Source organism: Brachyhypopomus gauderio, chromosome 10, assembly GCF_052324685.1.
Source record: "Brachyhypopomus gauderio isolate BG-103 chromosome 10, BGAUD_0.2, whole genome shotgun sequence".
In the NCBI taxonomy this organism is placed as follows: Eukaryota; Metazoa; Chordata; class Actinopteri; order Gymnotiformes; family Hypopomidae; genus Brachyhypopomus; species Brachyhypopomus gauderio.
The window spans coordinates 268,617-291,458 of record NC_135220.1 but is presented as its reverse complement, the minus strand read 5'-3'; the positions used below and the strand labels follow the sequence as shown (position 1 = coordinate 291,458).

Here is a 22,842-nt window from a genome sequence, read left to right as displayed (position 1 = left end):
GCGCTGAGTCTCGCGGCGTGTTCATTTGCCGTGGAGGACACTGGCACGCGCCAAAGAATCATTTAAAAATCGCGCACGTGTCATTCGAGCAGGCCGTTTTTTGTCAAACCACGTGCAGAAACACCCATCATCTCCACGTGAAATGTATCGCAGTGCCCAAATTAGCACCAATTGTTTGCGATCTCGGTAAATCAGGGCCTGGGTAAAAAAACATCACAATGTAACTGTGTGTAGTTGCGGTGCGTGTGATGGTGTGCAGCAGGTGGCGCTGTTCAGCGCGTCTGTTATCACACTACACAGGAAGAGTCCCGGGTTGTCACATGCACCACTTGCCCAGTAGAGGTTTCTCATTTCAACGACAGTGAGTAGCTACAACATAATCAGTGCTTGGCAGGAGGGTTTGTGTGCAGTGAAACACACAACATGGATTTAGGCTGATCACTGACGATATGGATACATCTGGTGAGTGAACCCTGTTGTGTAGGTTAACGTGCTTGGCGAGCTAACTAATCGAATAAGAAACAATCCGACAGACGACTTGCAAACTCAAGGTGTTAACCAGTTAACTGTGCAGCTTGGAGTGCTGGCATTCTTTGCTTGTTGGGTTATTGTGATTGTACGTTTTAATTCTAATAGATTTCACCCCTAATGGGTGAGGTTAGGCACATCTAATGCCTAGATTTACTAGAGTCGCATTGTCTCTGTAGTGTTGTCTCTTGGAGAACTAGAGAGAGACAGATTTAGCCTAACCTGCTTGGAGGGAGATTTAACTTCATTTAGCTGTTGGGCGGCGAAGGGTTTCAAAATGACGCTATCACAGATAAATGATGCACATCTGTGTGTTTCTGACTCCTTGTAGCCTCACCGAAGGGTGTAAATACGACAACAGACGGAGTTATTCGTGTTGTTGTTGCCCACGTCGCTGGTGTGGTGTGTCTCACGCAGGTGTGGTGTGTCTCACGCAGGTATCCTGCATCTCACGCCACCAGTCCGTGTCTTGCGTGGGGAGGTGGAGGTGTGGTGGGTGTCCTGTAGTAACAATGTCGCAGCTCGTATCACTTTGCTAAATGTTCCTATTGAACACCAGAAAACGTTGGGGGTCAGAACTAATACAGGTTATGTTTATTTAAAATAAACTGCAGGATTTATGCCCACGTTCAGTCTAGCAGACATTTGATTAGTCAGTTAAATGATTTTTTATCCAGGACGACATTGTGGATAACTGTTGGTAATGTTTGATGATGGGCGTGAAGTTTTCGGAGCTTCTTGTGGTGTTAAAGTTAGGCGTTGGAGTTTTGACAACCTTGAAGATGACACTAATGTTTGCCCGATAATAAACTAGTACTGGGAGGCAACGGGTCTTTGATTTCTGAAATTTCTTTTCCGCTTCTTGGTTCCCATATTTCTACATTTCAAATTTTCCTTTAAAACGATGTCTGGGGATTTTACACCATCTTACTGGCTTAAGAAATACAGTACAGTGTCAAACTCTTGTGAAAGAGTACTGCAGTCATTCGGTGTTTAGGTGAGATGCAAGGCTTCACCTGCCATTAGTTGGGATGTAATAACTTTTGATAAAAGCTTCTAAACATTGTGCTTTACTGAAACTATCTACAGTACCTCTAACCCATCACTAGTAATCTTGTCATAAAGTCATATTGGATAGTTCTTAAGTTTCAGCAGCATTTCCCCCAAGATTTAATTTGATCATATTTTAAAACATATTTTTACTTGTTTATTTTAATAGAATCAGCAATTACTGCTGTTTCAATACCAGTGGTAAGAACAGGATCACTTGCATAACATGCAGGTCTAAGCCTTAAGACCTTTCACGTGATGTATGTGTCTTTGCCAAGCGTCTGCAGGCATTTGCAATGTGTAATTTGGTATTTGATAGTTGTGGGTGATTGTAGTGCCACATTGGAGTTGTGAAGTAAGCAGCGAGACCCTTATGTCAAATGAAATATCTATAAAAAATCCCTGTGCAAAATGAATGGAACATGCTTCTAGGGTTCATTTACGTCTTGCATTAAAATGTATCTGAAGGAAGGAAAAAATGTAAGTGTACAAAGCCTGCATTGTAGGGGAATGTGATCGGACCGGTTAGACCGCCTTAGAAGTAGCAGCCAGTACAGTGAGAGGGGGAAAAGAACCACCCACACATTAGCAGTGTTGTCAGATTACCAAAAGCCCTGTGAAAGCAGGACTGCCCACTGGAAAATAAATCTATTACACTTGTACACTTCTTAAAGTCCGTGGGGACAGTAGTGTAGTTCTCTCCAGGCCAAATTGGGCATCTTTCTTAACAGTATGTTGGCATCTGGCTGACATGTTGCAGTCCCATTGGGGACGTTTAGGTGTCGCCTGTGTAAATCACGAACGCAATGCAGACAATGGGGATGTATTTAAAAACCAGATGCTAATGTAGGTTCGTGATAAGATCTAGCGGTTCATTATCGAGATGTCTGCTGAGGTTACATCTGTCCATATGATGTATTCAGAACTGCCAGATCATATCTTGGGAAAACGGTCTTTATGTAGAAAGTAGCAATATCATCAGATTGCTCTAAAGAATCCCTCGAATGCAGCTCCTTCATTTCGAGTGAGCAGTAGTATTTACAATAGCAGTAGTATTTACAATAGCTCCCATGACATGCCACAAGCACATTTCTGTCCTCTAAAACAGTAGGCCTAACTTATGAAGATAAACCCTTCTTCAGCAGGGGAATATGAAGGCCAGGCCGCTCAAAGACCCTGAACCTGCTGTGTTATTTATATGAGTGAAGTTTGATTATCAGCTGGTGGTCTTTCTGCAAACCAACATTTTTTTGATACACAAAAAATGGAAAAAAAGGTTGGTGTATTTTCTGACAATCACAATTTGCAGGTATTTTTCAGAGTTGTAAAACTTGCAGACTCCTTTGTGTTTGTATAAATGCACTTGTTGCAAATAGTGATTCCAAACACACTCAAAATATGCATAATTGTTTTTTCTATCATAACCTTTAATCACAAGTAAGAATATTTGAAGATAGAAAAGACATGTTACATGTTCAGATAATCCACTCATACATGAGCACTGACAGTAAAGCATAATGAAGGTGGGTGTTTACAAGGAAATGCCGTCTTCACAATCTAGGCTAATTGCTTCAGAAGAGAATTAAAAATTTAAGGGAATTAAAAATCTTCACTGGGCTTAATAGCAGTTTGAAGAAGTGAAAATGTTAATATGGTTCATCAGATGTTTCAATTGGAATTTTTGGTCTCGTGAGCTGTCAGGATGTTTTTTCGTAATAGACCCAGCTGTATTTTTCATACTGGGCCAAAAAAAATCCTGAAATCAACACATGACCTGAAAAAGAGGAAAACGAAGCATGTAGAGTCAATTCCACTTTCCCTTTTAGAAACATCGTAAGGGGGATGTGAAGATTTCAAACAGCCCAACTGAGCAGTGAAAATTTTTGCACAGTAACAGTCCTGCATCTGCAGTATTTAGCTGATATGGCTTAACCCGTTTGTCAACAGAGCGATATGCATCATGGGAACTGAACCGTGAGCTCGTTGTTACTAGTACAGTGTGTCTGTTACTAGTACATCCGTTATCTGTTCTCCATGTCTGGAGCTACTGTTCTCTAGCTACTTCTTCAAAAACAGTGGAGGAGTTGATTTGTTCTCTTTCTGAGTTGTGGGAAGTGGGCCGGGTCAGGCTGGCAGGACTGTTCAGTCTCTCCCTCTTCTCACCCAGCAGTTACCACACCTCTGATTAACTGACCGACTGACTCGGCTAAAAGTAAGTCCTTGTCTAGTGCACACTAACTGGGTGTCTTGGTTCCGCTGGTGTTGGGTTTATGTTGCTGTGTCAAATAAGGGCTCTTATTTTAATTAATTTTTTTATTCAACTAGGGACTTTGTTTTGGTTGAGCCATCTTGATTCATTTATATATTCGCATCTCATCATAAATATCTTCCCACGCTAAATGGACACATAATTTAAATCTCCGTGTTCATAAGAAACACTCCTTCACACTTGCAACCATCAGCTCATCCTCACCTCTTTACGTGTGCTTGGGTTCTTGGGTTCTTCACTGGTGCTTATCTAAAAGTGATGTTTTGGCAATAACGGGAAGTCTCATGAACACCCTCCTGCAGTCGTGCGCTGACTGTTTCTGATCCTCCTTGTATTTACAGAAGAGGGGTGGACACTTTTTTTTCTTTTTCCCCCTGCAATATACTGATCTTTCTTCGCAAGTCTAAAACCAGTCTAAAGGTTGATGTTTCTGTTCTACAGGGAGCTACATTCAGGGCCTGGGTGGACCAAGCCCCACTGATCCTGGGTCCACTGGACAGAACTCTGGTTCTACTGGCACCTCCTGTGTCTCTCACATGGTACTGAACATGGGAGTATTCACCAATCACTCACATATATGAGCTACACTTTATTTAATTTACTTGCATTGTTGCAAATTATTTTGGTGTGATATTATGTCACACTATCTGTAGAGTATCACCTTAAAAAGGTGATGCAGGGACAAGTGAACACAGTGCGTGTTCTGGTTCTGGTTCTGTGCGGCAGGATGTCCAGGGGTACAAAACGGTGCGCTGGAAGGTGTGGTTCTGTCGTCTTGGGGCTGTGTGCTCCCTTGGTCTCCTGCTTGTGTTGTTTCACTGGCGGCCCCGGCTTGGCGTCTTGGCGAGGTGCACCTCTTGTCCTATTCCAATGGCCGACACGTTACTCTTAAGGGTAGGTATTGTTTTGCCACTCAAACGTAATGGTGATATTGCTGTCACCAATATGAGCTTTTTTCCAGAAACCAACAGAAACCCAAATCTCTGAAATTTCACTTTGTGGCCTGTATCATATTTGTATCAATTTTTTTATAGGATAGTCATGGACAGCAGATTGTCATAAAGGTACAAACAGAAGAGATTGAACAGGGAAGGTAAGAGCCTTTCTCATGTATTGATGTAAAAGCCATGCTGACATGCATGCTAAGGTTTGCTGTTACTGTCTGTTTTCACATTTGCTTATTTATCCTCCTCTTCTATTTTCTTGTCATCTGTTGGAGTGTTGTGTGTATGTTCATGTTAGTAGCCCTCTGATTGATGCTCTCCCACAGCCTGTACACATAATATAGTTTTCATAATTGTAGCCCATTTAGCTTTCAGTTCTTTCCTGTATTCAGATATCTCTGACTTGTTTGCTCTTTAGACACACACAAATACAATTCTCTGTTAAGACTTCACACATGTAATAAGCTTTAACTTTGGTATTTTTGTAAAAAAGGACACGTACCAAGTTTGATGGCCATCATAGTAAAAAAAAAAAAACAACCAAAACAAAAAAAAAAAACCTTGAATACCTGGGCTAATGAGATTCTCTCAAGTTCTGACAGGGTTTAAACCATGTGAAAGAAAACTGGATTATGTGATTGATAAATATTCCTGTCAAACTTGTGCATGTGTTTGCTAGAACAAAATTACATTGTCAATAATGATTTGGTGATTAATGCATGTGAATCTAATGACTGATACTCATCAATATAATTATATTAATGATATGCAAATCATTTAACAATGTTTTGGAATGAAGAAGTAATGTTTTAATAGACTGACATCCAGCAGGGAATAACTCAACTACAAACATATGTATACTTTACTGAAAATAAACAAATAGGTGACCAGGATAAAGAGCTGATGCAACACAAAATGTTTACAGAATTAAGCTGCAAACATATGTGTTGTAAGCTAATGAACATAACTACCATAACAAAAAAGCTGCTATGTGTTTTTAGTAGGTTTTTTGTCTACTAAATATGTCTAAAACATTTGGGGTTGGGTTAGAAAATTCTAATGATGGCTATTATAAATGCTTCTGTAATTTGGAAAGTGTAATGTTGGCATATATAGGAAGTGTATGGCAACAAGCTTTTATTGTTGCTGTTAATGTCCACGATGACTGTTTCCACTCTAGTGTGTACACAACTGTTAGCTCTGTGTGCTTTGATTTACACCTCTGATCTGCTGATATACAGACAATATTACACTGAGCACTATACAGCTTATGTAGAAGACAAACCATATGGGAATGAAATTGTGACTTGTATGAGTATTTGAACTGTACAGTGTAGATGTGAATGATGCCGGGTGTGGTAAATATATGAAGAAATGAAAGTAGCATAGAAAGAAACAGCATAGCACATGATGGAGGTCATTATTTATGTGGGGGAAAAATGACCCAAGAGGAATTTGCTTAGAGCATGATTTGTAGAAATGCATGAAGGGGACAATGTAACGTTTTTCAAATTCACTTTGGAAACAAAGGTGGGAGGGGGGGGGGGGGGGGGTTAAGGGAAGGTGGTGTGCAAACAAGAATACCCAATGTGAAGTTTCTTTTGGAAAAATACATTTGAGTAATTTAAACATATTTATCAGTGATGAAGCACTCGGTACAGCAGATTTAAACACTTGGGAGAATGTCAGCTCTGCATTATGTTTCACTCGCTGGTTGGTTTTGAAGGCTAATAAAAGCGTTGTGTGGGTTAGAGCAACTGTAGAGCACATGTGTCTTGGGGATTTGGATGAAACTCAAACACATTTTCACACTCTTGCAACAGGTCGCAGTTGTCTGTATAGTTTCAATGGGGTCCGTATACCCTGGGAAAGAAACCTCAACCAACCTGGTGCGACAGAACATACCAAACACATAATGGAATGATATACATTTAAAAAGTTATATCTACGTTCACTATATACACAATGTAAACAGCAAAACCAGTCTTGGGATCTGTTCTGCAATCAATGTTGAAACACACAATCCCAAATAATAGTAAATACAGTGAAACAGAACTGAAAAGACAAGCAAGTTCAAACGCAGGCTAAGCCATACAACCATGGGCCATTTTATCGTCCTGGGGAGATCACATCACATCAGGTGGTTAGGAGGCCGACACATGCCAGTGCCCTTTTTTAACAAGTCAAGCTTTGTGACCGATGTGGCAGTTTCCCCATGGCCAACACAGTCCTCCATATGGGGCAGAGAGTCAGTCAGTCTACATCTCTCTCACCTCACGTGGACCAAAAAAAGCGGGCGTGTAAGGTGGAACCTGGTACGGGCAGATCGATGCTGAAACGCAGCACATCCGCATTAAGGTCATGGAGCTTCTTTTTGTCCTGCAAGGACTCTAGAGTACAACTAGCCATTTCACTGGCTAAACACATGTGCTCTTTGAGAGCTATACTACTCGGACTTGGCGAAAAGCCTCTGGAAACCTCGTGGCAGCAGAACACTGATGCAGGTAAATCAACATGTCCAGAACGAGGTTTAGGGGAAGGTCTACACGGTCTAGGATGACGCGCTCAAATGGCTCAATTGCCCCTACGAATGGGACAAGCTGGAGTGTGCTGTGAGCCGACGGGTGCGACAGTATTTGGAAAAATCGATTTTAAGCGGTAATAAGAAGCAATAAAATGGTGTTTCCCAGATCCCTAGTTGTCAGAAACAAGGATGAGTATGCACCATGGTTGATGCTAGAGAACAGAAGGGAACAGAAATGACAATTTGAAAAACGTCACAATCTCTTGTGAGTAGGGGGAGTTGACCATATTCACATCGCATCTTTATCCATAAAATGCACACAATGATTAACATTTAGTAGAATCTCTAGCAACTGCAAAACCGTAGTCTAAGGTCTTGTGTGATTTTATGGGTGGCAAAAAGACATCATCTAATCCACCAATAGTGGATCACAAATCACAAAAGTCATCACGGATCAGATTGTCCTATTTAGATCTGATTCATTCCTATCACTTCAAAACCTTTTTATTTTGTGCTCGGGTTAAAATGCAGATTAAATTAGTGGTAACTCTATCCTCAGTAGTGGGTTTGGGTTTGGGAACTACTACAGGATGTGTGAACAATCTATCCTCAGTGAGGATGCCCCAGCGACCAGCAAATGTGCCTGAATCATAACTTTAACGACACCCCTGAAGTCAGACGTCTCCAGTAGAAAAGTGCAAAGCCATTCTCGGGTTCTACTCCCTGAATTTACACACTGATGCCACAGTTGCACCTTTCCAATAAGGCGACAGTATCCAGCGTGAGCGATTGCGTAGTAATAGCGGTTCTATTTTTGCTTGTCCAAAACATCAAAATTGTTGGAAATTCTTCTTCACAGTCCTCACCACAGCTTTAACGTTCCTACCATTCTTGCACTGTATCGCAGAACAGACAATCAAATGACAATCAAATGTTCTTTTGAAACATTTTTGGGATTCTAGTACATCTGAGGATTTCGAAACATGGTTCCGAATGCTGTGATGGAGAAGCACTACACTTGGTATTGTATGTCAATACAGCTGCTCGGGACACCGTTAAAACCTTATGTTCAATTAGATATGGCACTAGCTGGTTTTGTAGGTAACACTTGAACTCATGAAAAGGTGGAATTCTATGAACTTGTTGAAGTGAACTTGCAACATGGTTGGTAGCACACTGTTAGAAAGTGTGGTCTTCCCTTGAGCAAATTCAACACGTGTTTTGGTTGGCGGGTTTTTCTAAGCCACAAGTTTTGCGTCTGAGCCTCTGGCTCCAAGTCCTATACTCTGAATACTGATCATTTCTCCATGTCCTCATTTCTGCTGAGTTCCAGGTTCAGGGCTGAACATACTTCCTGGGCCTCCACTATAAGTTTACACTGGAACAGTAGCGACCACGAGTCCTTAGGCCAGTTCATTGTTGTGGCTAGGCAATTGAATACAGGAAAATGAGCATCGTTTTCCCTGAACATGGGCATTGAACCAATGTGTTGGCTCACATCGAAGTTAGGTCAACTTACTGGAGTGTTATGGGAATAGTGGTATTGAAGGAAAAGTGGTTTTGTCACCTAAACTCTCCTGAATGTCAGTGCCATGCGTTGTCAGTTGTAACTTGGCTAGTGATACCCACTGCTAATCACACTTTGAATGGTTATGGTGTAAACTTCAGTGGCAAAACATACATAGAGGAATATGAGCATAGAAAAATGCCTCTTTTCATTCCTGCAGTTTTGACCATGTAAGGGGAGAGTTGGAAGAGGATGAGTGGAGCGATAATGTTCAGCTACATGAAGAACAGGTAAAATGTTTGGGCGAACCAATATGAGCTTCCATTTTATTATTCTGAACATGTGTCTTGTTCATTGTTGTCTGTTTCTTTGCACTAGAAAACTTTGCTGCGATACTATGTGTTTGAGGGCATGCGATATGTATGGATGCCCAAGAAAGGGGCTTTCTGCAAAGTTAGGTACTTTAGGACACACACAACCACTCTTCTCTCAGAACAAGCTGTTTTCTTCTGTGTAGTCACTTCAGTCTCTGAAAATGATGTGAATCTTTGTGCCATGCCAGTGTCCTCAGTGAGGGCTGGACCTGTGCTGACTTGCATTGCTTTCAATGTGGACTGACTCAACTGGACCAAAGCTCAAGGTTTAACCTCGGATCATGTGACGCTCATGTCATTCATGTCCCACACAGAGGCTTCCTTTCTATATGGGTCTTCCTGTCATTTCTGTCCGCAGGAGACAGATCTTTGGAGATAATATCATTGATGTACCTGTGAAATCCTACCTGAGGTTGCTGGTTGAAGAGGTATGTTGTTTTCGCCTCTTGTCGTACACTGGAGTCTCAGCTCCTGTTGAAGCCCTGTTCTACAGGGATTTAGGATGATGCATTCTTCATTTCCTAAAAGCTCAGTTTACAGAAAGAAAATGTTCAGCTCATCTAATGATTTTTGATCTAACCTTTATTTTTATATATATAATATAGCAATGCAGTGTCATCTTGGTCTTCCTGTAGGTCCTCAACCCATTCTATGTGTTTCAAGTGTTCAGTATCATCCTGTGGATGTCAGATAAATACTATTATTACGCTGCTTGCATTTTGATAATATCCTTCATATCCATCGCTGTGTCCCTGTACGAGATCAGGAAGGCAAGTGAATATTTGCATCACTTGGGTACCATGGGATTTGGTTACATAAGATTGTCACTACAAGGCTTAGTCATGGCATGTTTGAAGGGTTGATCTCTTTCCATATTTGCTGCTCATGTATTGATCCCTTGTTTTGTGTGAATCTGCAGCAAAGCACAACTCTGCGCAACATGGCCCAGCTGATGGTGCAGGTGACGGTGCGCAGAGCCTCTGGAGGTGATGTTTGCTATGTAAGGCCAAAGATGTGGCCGGTCAAATGAGACACCCAATTAAAGCTTGGAGAACTATTTTTTTTACTTTAAATAAGACAGTTGGGCATATTTTGTGTTGTTTATCTAAGGATCTGTAAAGACATTTTGGTTTCTTGAACCAGTGTTTGATTTGTGTGTGTGTGTGTGTGTGTGCGTGTGTTCCATGCTTTCTAGAGGAAGAATGTGTGAGTTCAGTGGAGCTGGTCCCTGGAGACTGTGTGATAATCCCATCTGGTGGCTTGCTCTTGCCATTTGACGCCGCCCTGCTGGCTGGAGAGTGTATGGTCAATGAGAGCATGCTCACAGGTGAGGGAACACCACAGAATATGTGGTATACTGTGGAATACACACTGTGTGTGTGTTCAGTGCATGTTCATGGATCACTTTAATGGAGGGTGGTGCACCACACCTTCTTCTCCTCTTGCTCCACCTGTCAGGTGAGAGCGTACCGGTGATGAAGACGCCACTGCCTGAGAACAGTGTGCGGTACGGCCCTGAGGCCCAGCGCAGACACACGCTGTTCTGTGGTACACAGGTCATCCAAGCGAAAGGGACTTCCGTGGGGAAGGGGGCGGTAGCTGTTGTCACACGCACAGGTAAACGCGAAAGGAAAGATCCAGATATTACAGCGATAAGCAAAGGACGTGATTTACTATTTTCAAAGCGAGTGCTTCGTTGATAAACAGCTCCCTAACATGCATGCACTTCTACTCTGCAGGGTTCTTCACTGCTAAAGGTGACCTTGTCAGTTCTATTCTCTACCCACAGCCAGTTAACTTCCGCTTCTATCAGGATGCCATGAAGTTTCTGCTGTTCTTGGGAGGCGTGGGTAAACCGATATTGGTTTTAGATTGTTTGTGTTGTGCAGTCGACATGCATTTGAAATGCCGCCGTTTGGTCTATTGAGACTAATCATGAATTATTCTTTTGTTGCAGCACTCCTTGGTACAATTTACAGCATAGTAATGCTTTATAGGAGCAATGTAAGTAAAGCAATTAAGTTAAAGAGCAGAAATGATTTAAGAGATAACAGCCAATCAAGTGTCCTAAAATCAGAAAATAGCAGACCACGTAGAAAATATCTGACCCCAAGCAGGTTCACCTCATTAGATGTCACCTTGGGTTTACCATGGTTACTTCTCAGTTTAAAAAAACAGGAAGCTAATTTTGCTTGTTCATAACCTAATTATATTAAAAATGGCAAACTCATTGTCATTTCCTTTAGCTGACTTGTCACACTCATCTCTGATATGGTTTGCCAGTATATGAAAATAACACACATTTGTTAGCTATTCAGAAAGAGTAGTTTTCCAAGGCTGAGGCATAAAAGCCTCTGTGAATGGAGAAATGCCAGATGCTGTTCTGTAGCTTACTGTAGCCTGGACTTTCTTCTTTCTGCTAAGAACCTTATGTAGACCATCATTATTACAGTAATATGTAAATTCCCAATCCTTGTGCAATACAACCCATGTAAAATACTTCCCACGTGCAATATATGTAAAAATAACAATATAAATAGCTTGTGCAATATCCAACATATCATGTAAGCATTCCACTGAACCAGTTGTATATTTGGATCGTTCTATGTCATTGAGTGTATTTATTGTCTGTATTGTGTGTATTTATTGTCCCAACAAGCACCTTGGAGTAGAAGCAAATTTCATCGTAATGCAAATTACAATGACAATAAAGGCGATTCTGATTATTATTATTATTATTATTCATCTTAAACTGGTTGGAAAGTAAAATGTTGTATAACATGTTGTAAATGTTTACAGTACAGTAGACTATAATCACACTTTCTCTGCCTCACTCCATTATCAGACCGCTTGGCCACAGCTTGTGATCCGGTCCTTAGACATTGTGACCATCGTGGTACCACCAGCCCTCCCCGCTGCCCTAACCACGGGCACTTTGTATGCACAGCGCCGCCTTAAGAAGAAAGGGGTGTTCTGCATTAGCCCCCCCCGTATCAACGTCTGCGGAAAAATCTCTCTGTACTGCTTCGACAAGGTGATCGGCTGAGTGGGTTGTGGGGTGTTTCCTCTGACGTCAGCGCTCTGTCTACAGGATGCATGATGGCCTAAATGCTTAAATTGGTTCAGAGGTTTGAGTATACACGTTTACATGTCTGCTTGTACGCCAGATTAATGTCCCTCCCAAATCGTACTGCAGCTTGACAAATGTCTAACGTTTGATGAAGGACTTGGTAAACAGCATCTTGGGTGCAGAAACATTTAGGTCCCTCAGAATACTTTCAACAACGTTTTCAAAACTTGTTTGTTTATGGTCAAAGACAAGATGACCAGGTTTTTTTGTGTAAGAAAATTACCTCTGGTCTGGTTTGATATCAGGATGCTGGTTTAGTGTTTCCAAGCAAGCAAAGTTTTTATAGGCCATTTTGAGAGCCCTGTAATTAGCCCCTTCAAGGTAAACCCTCTACAACTGCCAATGGAGATGTATGAAAATGCTGATAAGGTTTTTATTAAGGTCTGTCATTCTTCTAGTTCTTAGGCTAGATGTAAGCCACGCAGTTGTGTAAGAGCAAACAAGAAGCGGTGCCCTGTTTATTTAGCGTAAGGTTTTGCTCTCTCCTCAGACGGGTACTCTGACCGAGGAGGGTTTGGATGTATGGGGTGTGAAGGGCGTGAGTGGAACAACGTTTGACGAGCTTGTTCCAGATCCACGTCTTCTACCTCCTGGCCCCATGGTGATGGCCTTGGCCTCCTGTCACTCTGTGGCCTTGCTTGGGGATCAGCCCATCGGAGACCCTCTGGAGCTCAAAATGATCGAGTCCACAGGCTGGGTAAGGAACTCTTCCCAGTTTGCTCTGAGCTTTCTTTGTTGCTTGAGAAAATATTTACTTGACAATGTTTGATTGCTGTGTAAACTCACACCACCCTCCTAGGTCTATTACCAGTTCTCCATGTGCATGCACACAAACACACTATTTTCTAAGTATACAGACTATAAATGCTATAGCCCAGGTTTGGCCATGTCCCATTCTCAGCCATGGTTTGCCCTGCCTATATCCTGTTCACTTTTGGATGGGCAGCATTCTGGAAAACAGGTGTGTTTGCTGCCAGAGTCTCTGCTGGATTGAGAGTGATTCCCATAAATATACAGCTAGTTAGAAACGCAACACTGATGAAAAGTTAGAGAATGTCACTTTGTGTGTGTATAGTCACAGTATTTGTATAGCTACAAAGTTACACGGTCTTTCTAGTAGAGCGATATCTGGCAGCACAGTTAAATGTGTGCATTCCAAGTTTGTTAAGCTTACTCTGAAAAAGAGAAAACTTTCAGCAAAGAAAGAAATGATGCACGTGTGATGACGCGATAGTTGTTGGGAATGGCAGGAACTGGAGGAGCCCAGTGACAAAGCAGGAATGAGTGAGTTTGGGAGCTACAGGGTTCTGGCAGTGATGAGGCCACCTGCTGCCGAGTTTCAGCCTACAGGCGTGGTGAGTACCGCACCCCCCCCCCCCCATGAAGATGGGCTTTCCTTAAGGAGAGGACGTGACCTTCTCTTTCTGATGGCAGTTCATCAGCCAGCCTGTGGCCATAGTGCGCCGCTTCCCTTTCTCCTCCGCCCTGCAGCGGATGAGCGTGGTGACCGTGGGCCCTGGCGGAGCATCAGCCCACAGCTTCCTCAAGGGGGCGCCAGAGATGGTGGCCAGCCACTGTGTGAAAGAAAGTGGTGAGTGGTTTTTTTTTTTTTTTTTTAAGAATGTTTGATATTCTTGGCCGACAATTGCTTTAAGAATGTATGACTTTTTCTGTGCCATGGTGTAAAAGACAAATTAGAGGGGTTGTGCCCTTTTCTTTGTGTCTGGCAGTGCCTCCTCAGTTTTCAAACACATTGCGTGAGTTTGCAAGTGAAGGCTTCAGGGTCCTAGCGCTTGCCTACAAGGAGATGGATGCACAAGCCGATTTGAAGAATATTTCAAGGTCGGTTCTGTATCTTTTCTAACGACCAATTACCACTACAAAAATCTGATGCACTACGGGCAGATTTTAACCTCTGGACTTCTGATGTGATCTTTGTTAGGGTTGAAGTGGAGAAGAACATGTTGTTTTTGGGTCTGTTGGTGATGAAGAATCAGGTGAAGCCCGAAAGTGCAGAAGTAATTGGTGCACTGAGACGAGCTCAGATCCGGCCCGTCATGGTTACTGGTAACAACGGCAGCACTCTGCTGTAGTTCACGTTCACACGCATCTACAGCTCACAATGCTTTTGCTCACCACTGCTTGCACAGGTGTTATTTTGCTGCACTTTTAAACTAGTGTTTTTTTTTTTTGTTTGAGGTTTCTGTGCACAGCCCGATTCTGAAAGCGTTTTTCACATGGCAGAAATATTTGCGGCCCCCTTCTCAGAACCCTTTCATTTCCCTTTTGTGTCAGGTGATAACATTCTCACTGCTTTGAACGTGGCACAGTCCTGCAGAATGTTGTCGCCACACGAGCAAGTTATTTTTGTTCACGCATCGCCCCCTGCTGCCAACTCCATGGCATCCCTACGATTTCAGCAAAGAGATGGCAGCACTGCCACCATCAGCACGCAGGAGACCATGGATATCCTGGAACAGGTTTTTATGCAGGCTTACTTTACTTTTGCTGTTGTAAAGCAAGATGTGTCCACAACTGGCGTCAACATGGTATCGACTGTGGTGCTTGGAGTTTGAAAACAAGTTTGTTTCCTGGTTTGCAAAATCGGCAATTTGTTCTGAAGACTTTCTCTCTTCCCCAGGGACTTTACCAGAACAGTTTTAAGTATCATTTGGCTATAAATGGAAAGTCTTTTGCAGCACTGTGTGATCATTTCCCCGAGTACCTCCCAAAGGTGAATGACTAGATTACATGTGGATGCATATTGATACATTTTCTATCTCATCTTTACCTTTGATTTGCCAAAATGACCCTGGTGCATTTCTCTGCTTCAGGTCCTAATGAGAGTAACAGTGTATGCACGCATGTCTCCAGACCAGAAGACCGAGCTGGTCAGAGCTCTTCAGACACTGAAGTAAGACTGGGGTACATGTACAGTGTCTGGTTAAAAGGTCACAATGTTTCATAAGGTCCATGTTCAGACACTCTTAATTTATGCTTCTACAAAAGGTACGAGAGGTTTATAAGCTGAGATGAGAGCTTGGGTAAAGGCTGTTTCTAAAGTAAGGGAATGCCCATCTAAAATGAATTTTTTCTGTGAAGATACAAAATTATCTTAATTGTTGCTTGTGGCTGCATTTAGCCAGATGTTTTGGGTATGGTTCATCAGGAACTGGAGAAAAGGACATTTTATATGGTTTCCTTACATTTGAGACACCCTTTATATCTGAGGTGATGAAGCTCCTACATCTACCTGACCCCTCCCTAATGCCCACAGCTCCACTCCTACACACCTCATGCTCAGCTAAATAGCTCAGTGAACAGGCTTCCCTGACGTAACTTAGAGATAAAGGAAACCCCATTTTAATTCATTTTGCAAATTGCTAGTGGTTTTACTGTGACTCATTCTGTACCAACATCCAAGGAATACGGAACACCTAAGGTCTGTCTGCCAAATCATGAAATTAAATGAAGCAATCAAGACAAAAACTGAAGCAATTAACTAGATTTCAATGCATTTCTTTTATGACTTTTAATCTCATTCAAGTTTAATCTCACACTTCAGTGTTAATTTTATTTAAACCTTTGTGATTTTAAATGGATTTTCATTAAAAACACACACGGTCGCACTGAATAATACAAATACAGATTTAGTTACTAAAATGTATTTATTTAAAGTCCAAAAATACTAAGTATTAAAAGCAGAGCACAGCCTGTATCAGGGCTAGATTGACCTGATGCTGCCCAGTGTTGTGTTCACAATCAAGATGGTTCCTCTCGTATTTCATTACAATCATTCAACAGGTGAATATGAACAAAAGATATACAAACAATAGCAAAACATTTTCTGCAGATTCCAACACGTTCTAACATGTATTCCACATCCAGAATTAAAAACAAAAAAGCAAAAGAAAACTATAGAAAGCAAACAGCAGGACCATTTTCAATGTATTAAACTTTACATTTGGTAAACATTCCACTGCATAGATAAATTGTCTGTGTAAATTTTAAATGTTTGTAATTATTTTGCTAAGATACCAGAAAATAACCATAGAAGAAGCAATAGAAGCAAACCTGGTGATGAGATACAGCATGTTTGCATGTTACAGCGGTTTATGACGGGGGTGGGAGACGGCCATATAGCTGGCCACGCAAAGTCACAACACAAAATGGAATTAACCCGCAATCCTTGGGACGTTTCCTTCATCAAAGAGTTCACGCAGTACCTGTTTGCTGATCTGATTGTGTGAAGTAGTATTTATTTCAGTTTTATTAGGGAGTGTAACCTTTTATATTTAACTTTAAACAAATGGCTTGTGCACTGCGTTGACGTCATTGCCTCCCCTTTCCTCCGTAGTTACAGAGTTGGCATGTGCGGGGACGGAGCCAACGACTGCGGGGCGTTGCGGGCCGCAGACGTGGGCGTATCTCTGTCGGAGGCCGAGGCTTCCGTGGCCTCTCCCTTCACCTCCAAGTCTGACAACATAAGCTGCGTGCCTTTGCTCATCAGGTCAAACACAAGTGCTTTTCTCTCTTTGCATTTGGAAAGATGACACCATCGTTGGCTAGTTTTGGAGTCTCTGTCCCCTTTGTGTGTCGATCCTGGGCTGACCATTCCTTGTCCAATCAGGGAGGGGAGATGCTCGCTGGTGACGTCTTTCAGTCTGTTCAAGTACATGGCTTTGTACAGTCTGATCCAGTTTGCCTCTGTGCTCATCCTGTACACGGTGAGTTTTTTTCTAGTCTCATTTGGCTGTATTTAGTTAACTGACGTATACACAATATCCATCATAAATGAAATGTGCCATATGAAAGCGGAAAAACGACCCAGTCTCAGTCCACGCGCTTGAAGCAGCGTTAAACGTGCAGCCGAAGTCGTACTTTTAAAACGTTAGCGATTTACTTTTGATGTCTCATCCTCTGACTTAGGTGAAAACTGACTTGGGCGACCTGCAGTTCCTCTTCTTCGACTTGGCCGTGGTAACGGTGCTGGCTATAGTGATGGGGAGGGGCGGGCCCAGTGATGAGCTCCACCCACAGCGCCCGCCCGCCAGCCTGCTGGCTCTGCCTGTTCTGTCCTCTTTACTCCTACACACCATGTTGCTCGTCCTCAGCCAGGTGGCTGCTCTGCTCATCACAACCTCACAGGAATGGTGAGTCTCGGGTCCTAGGATTGCCCAGCACCGACCCAGGACGACTTATCCAGATTTTCTTCCCTTCGTGACCTTTTCTAGGTACATTCCTCTCAATTCCACCAAGTCAGACTCCCTACATCTGCCAAACATGGAGGATACGAGCATATTCGCCGTGTCAGGGTTCCAGTACATCTTCGTGTCTATCGTAGTAACAAAAGGATACCCTTACAAGAAACCACTTTTCCACAATGGTGAGCTATCAAGCTGTATAGTTTGCACTGATCCTTGAATCTATCAAACATTATCCTGCACTCAAATCGTTTGCGCTTTTAGTTAACCAATTTTTTAATAATCTTTTTCTCATTTTCTGTGCCCCCCCCATAGTTGTGTTTGTAATTGTGCTGTTGATCTTGTTCGGGGTAATGTTTTGGCTGGTGCTATTCCGCAACACCTTCGTGCATACACTGTTGGAGCTGTACGAGATCACTGACATGAACTATAATCTGCTGCTAGTGGCCCTCGCCGCTCTCAACTTCTTTATATGCTACTTGCTGGAGGTAAAAAAAAATAATCCATTTAACCAGCCTTTCTAATTTGAACATCACACGCAAATGCTGTTTTTACAGGACAGCGTGTAAGCAGAGTGAGGAACTGGGTACTTAGCTTTACGATCAACCGCGATTTTTTCCCACAGGTTCTTATCGAAAGGTGTGCACCGGATTGCCTGCGCTTTCTTCGGGGGAATCGCAGGTCAAAAAAACAGTACAAGTGCTTGGACGCCCTCCTGACGGGAACTCCCTCGTGGCCTCCACTGGACCAGCTAATATACCCACCACAGTGTTCGGTCATTGGTGTTAGCTAGCATCAACTCCATCTCCACACATCCACGTCCAGTAACCATGAGTGCCACTGATCTCGTTCAGACCTCCCACCACTATGCAGTAGGTTGCAGTCCCATATTTTATGTATTTGTGTTTTCTCTGCCTTGATGCACCTGACCCGTCTCTTCAAAAGCTACCTGTTTAGCTGATGAATTGAGGGTGTTTAAAATTGAGAAAACAAAAATATAGCACATGCAGTCCACAGGACTGGGACTGGGAATCACAGGCTAATTGTGAGGACCGTACTAGATCTAAAACATCAAACTGCCTATACAGAGATGGAGCTCTTTTTTTATGCTTAAACCTTTAGGCATTGTCATGATAAATTGTTATAACTTGATTAAAGTTACATGATCAAATAAAATTTCAATGTGTTTATACTCTTTACTGGTATTTGCAAATAAATTATAGCAAGGTTTGTAGAGATTTACCAAACCATAAAGCATCCAAAATGATTACTTTAAAAAGTCTTTATTAAATGGGTATTTTGTAAAGTATTTACAGGCATATTTCCATGTTCAGTTTGCAGATCATGACTGCTTTCTGGGTGATTTTGATGGAATACAATGGCATAGACAGACAGCTGCAAAAATTAAAGGGTACATTCCCATTAACTGTTGGGAACTTTCAGACATCATTGAAGAGCAGCAGCACAGAGTAGCTGGCTAAAGGAATGGGATTTAATGTACGGCAGTTAGACTTTCTGTGGATGCTGTATTGCAAGAGCCAGAAACTGAGTTAACACTTCAGCTGAAGTCATATGAACCATTGCTGCTGTAGAATGTCTAGCTTTTCTTAAAAACACTTAAATAAATCTCTTATAGGATATCCAGTACTCCATTTGTGGTGCCCTTCCTTATAGATGGTCATAAGCTACATTAAGAAAAGCTCACTATTGTACCACTACTAAATTAAAACCTAAAACATTGATGGGTTATTCAGTCTCTGTTTCCTCAATAACCTGAGTTCCGAAAGTGGAAGAGACAGCAAACTTTTAAAGAGTGACAAGGGAAACGTGGGGTCAGCTAAGTGTTTCCCCCTGCATGTCTCCCTGTGATTCTTTACAGCACGTTTACAGGTCATTACCTTGATTTATAATAACTGACAATTACTGATAGAGCTTGATAAAAACGGCTACTCTCAAATCATATAAAAAGACAAAATGTTAATGTGTGATTTTAAATCTTTATCTACTAACTTTATTCCTAATCCCCCCCTCCCTTAGAAATCAGGGCAGTCAAGAGGAAGACCCAGGATTTTAAAATGAGAACAACCGTAAACAGAGCTTAAGAAACGAACGGTTTCCAACAGAACCCTCACCAATCCCTTCCTAATTAAAAATGTATGCCATTTAGCAGACGATGGCATACACAGCCAAAATGAAAACAAAAATACTAATATGACCAGCACAAAAACTTGGGAAGAACACGATGGAAAGAAAAGATTGTAAATGTTATAAAGAGAAATATCCTTGTTATTGCTGAGAGCTGACGCCCTGTGCCATCCTCATTAATTTACATCACAGCCTCTCGTATCATCACACAACCCTGCATCCATCTTTCTCCGGTTCATGGCTGATCTCCAGGTCACACAATAGCCTAAAATTCAAAGCAGTCCATTGATGGATAGGTCGCCAGTCACAGTTAAATTAGGAGGGGAGAAGGGTGATTTGCAGTTTGTTGGGGGAAGGGGCAAGGGGTGATTTGGTATCACAGTGAGCAGTGTCCAGAAGAAGTCCTCATCACAGTGTAAAATAGGGGCAGAGAAAAGATTCCCCCCCCCCACTCACTCTTCCGGGTTTTATTTCTTCTCCTTTTTTACATTCCACGCTGGCTCAGGAGCCATAATGGGTAAGGGTTTCCCCCCTTAAACATCCCACATACTAAATATTGGTTTAAAAAGTGATAAGAATTTCAACCTTGTGCTGGGAGATGGATCGTTGACTCTCCTCTCTTCCCAGGTCTTAATTCCTATCTGCGCTGGCGAAAGCCTTGTGTACCATCTGGACCTGCTGGTTGCCGAACCAGATGGTTGTTTGATCTTGTGTCCTCTGAAGGTGTTTGGCTGCCTACACGCAGTGATCTAAATATGGAAGCATACATTTTAAAGCTTAAGAATTACATGTTTAAACTTGTGAAAATTATCAATTAAACGCCTTTCAATTTATTACAGAACTCTTAGGCTAAATTAAAAAGCGATACGGTATCCAGTCTCTTGCAGATTCAACAATAACAGGTATAAAGCAAGACTTCTATCCTGAAGTCCTCCTCATCTGCTCCAGTGACAAGCCCACGAATCCTCACATACAAAAGCCACCATAAGTCCTGCGTGGCTCAACAATGTAAAGATTGGTGAAGAGTGGAAGAATTATGCATAGAATTTGGCTTACCTGTCTGAATTGGGTCTCTCTTGAGGTGTGTCATCAGCACTGCCAAGGATCCTTCTCCTGGCTTCTGCGTATTCCGCCTCCCTCTGTGCTAAGGACTTCACTCGTGGGGAGGGTCGGTTCTGTGTTTCAGATGATCCTAAGGATCCATTGCTTGTGGGTCGTTTCAAAATGCGTATCTGTGGAGGCGGTGCAGCCGGTAGAGAGTCCTCTTGGATCATGATAGCTGCCTTTATCGGAGGTCGACCTGAACTTCCACTTGAAAGTCTAGAAAGAGGAAGGAAAACTTCAGAGAAGAACACAGAAACAAGGGTCAAGATGAAAAGCTCTCGCTCGGCCCACCTCTCTTTCTGACTAATCCGTAGCTTCTCCTCTAATCTTCTCTCCATTTCCTGGAATAGAAATGCACAATTACAAAAAATACTTCACAAAAAAAAAAAAAAAAAACATGCATCTGGGTAATTTTTCAAAACATTAAGAGTAATATTTGTAGTGCACAAGGAGCCCCTGTGCACCATTGCCAAGCGTCTCAGTTTCACGGAGTTATTTATACAGTCTTAGCGCAGCAGCTAAATTCATATCAGGGATGAGTTACAGTTCTGAGGCTGGACCTCTAAAGACTGGTGTTCAAAATATTGGTGGAAAAACAAAACACGAACGCTTTACCAAAAAAATATATCCACACACACTCTAATGGACGTATTTGTTAAATATAAAACTTCTGTACAATAATTTACACTACACACCAAGCACGGATAACTACACGAATATATTTAGCTAACTGAGCAGATGTTAGCCAGCTAGCCAGCACAAGGTAACAGCCCAACAGTTAAACCTGGCTTAAACTAACCACAGAACCCTCCAGTACTCAACCACGAACCCGAATAAAGTTTAAAAACAGCCCACTGTGTACAAACCAGGACATTAAAAACTATAAAAACAATAATAGTTCTAGTTTATCAGTTTACTACTGAACTGGACTCATGTCAAGTTTATTAGCGTGTAGCTAGGTTAGCTAATGTAGCATTTCAGGTCCAACAACAACGCGGCGTTACTCTGTGGACCGAGTTAGCCACGTTAGCAGCGGTATAACCAGCCCAGCCCAGCCGGCCTGCTGGTCTCCCGGGTGTAGACGCGGTCGTCTCCCCCCTCACACGCAGCTCCAGCGCGGCCTACCTCCACCCCGGCTAGCCTGGGCCCGTGTGTGAACGCGACCCCCGCACCACAACAGCGAACAAGTGGGTTAAAAAAAGCGAGTGTAGCGGCGGTCAAGGCCCCCGCCGTTGGCGGATAATCACCCCGCTGTCGGCGGCTTCCTCCCAGCTCTCGGCGGCCTCCTCCTCCTCCATCATCCCCGCACTTCGCCACCCAGCTCGGGGCTCCCTGTGCGCGCCCTGCACGCGCATGCGCGTCTTCTTCCTCCGCGGCTCGTGACGCGCGTCGCGGTCGGAGTCGTGCGCGTTACCGACCCCTACTGTCCGGGAGCGCGCGTCGTCGTTCGTTTGACGTGAGCTGGCGGGGGAACTCTAACCAAACAGTACACACAAATACTGTATCTATAATAATTATTTAATTTTCACTGTAATTACGGCCATAAAATATCTAAGTAGCTGCCTCGAGTAGAAACCACGCAGTGCATTTTACGTGGATTCATGGAGATGTACCTCATGTAAATGATGGACTATCCAGTAGTAATATCAGTAAAAATCTTAAATAAGGATGTTTGTTTAGTCCAAGTGGTCGCAGTGGTTTACGGTACCGTTTCACCATCTAGATACGAGGCAGTGACACTTTCGGACGAGCGTTATCCTGATGCCAAATGTAATCACCTCTGTTACGGTTACGGCACCGAATGGAGTTGAGGAATGCTTTTAAAACTATATAACTAAATGAACCCAGAACGTATTCATATATCATTGCCCAGGTTATTATTTGGCTAAGGTTAAAACAATTATTACCAGTGTTGTATAAAGTATTAGAGACCCATACTTGAGTAAAAGTACAAGTACTCTATCAAAAAATTGACTTGAGTAGAAGTTGAAGTGTTCTTTAAAAATTTTACTTAAGTAGAAGTACAGAAGTATTCGGCATTTTTTGTACTTAAGTAGTGCAAG

At 42.5% G+C, this 22,842-nt stretch overlaps 2 protein-coding genes across 2 annotated transcripts; one reads left to right on the top strand and one right to left on the bottom strand.

The window, feature by feature from the left end:
- The first annotated feature begins 260 nt into the window (after nucleotides 1-260).
- On the top strand, nucleotides 261-19,459 carry atp13a2 (ATPase cation transporting 13A2). Its single transcript, XM_077018404.1, has 29 exons — nucleotides 261-462; nucleotides 4,289-4,386; nucleotides 4,574-4,741; nucleotides 4,882-4,940; nucleotides 9,043-9,112; nucleotides 9,201-9,280; nucleotides 9,385-9,462; nucleotides 9,555-9,624; nucleotides 9,832-9,966; nucleotides 10,116-10,182; nucleotides 10,392-10,523; nucleotides 10,655-10,813; nucleotides 10,936-11,046; nucleotides 11,154-11,200; nucleotides 12,042-12,230; nucleotides 12,817-13,023; nucleotides 13,577-13,681; nucleotides 13,761-13,917; nucleotides 14,057-14,168; nucleotides 14,269-14,393; nucleotides 14,622-14,806; nucleotides 14,968-15,060; nucleotides 15,161-15,240; nucleotides 16,684-16,836; nucleotides 16,957-17,053; nucleotides 17,256-17,479; nucleotides 17,561-17,712; nucleotides 17,846-18,018; nucleotides 18,156-19,459. Exons 1-29 carry the CDS (start codon nucleotides 450-452, stop codon nucleotides 18,321-18,323), a joined length of 3,507 nt encoding a protein of 1,168 aa, XP_076874519.1. The 5' UTR covers nucleotides 261-449; the 3' UTR covers nucleotides 18,324-19,459.
- Nucleotides 18,798-22,168, bottom strand: szrd1 (SUZ RNA binding domain containing 1). The gene is made up of 4 exons (XM_077018405.1): nucleotides 22,027-22,168; nucleotides 21,071-21,120; nucleotides 20,732-20,995; nucleotides 18,798-20,424 (listed from the first exon to the last, which is right to left on the bottom strand). Exons 1-4 carry the CDS (start codon nucleotides 22,132-22,134, stop codon nucleotides 20,313-20,315), a joined length of 534 nt encoding a protein of 177 aa, XP_076874520.1. The 5' UTR covers nucleotides 22,135-22,168; the 3' UTR covers nucleotides 18,798-20,312.
- Nucleotides 22,169-22,842: the final 674 nt, after the last annotated feature.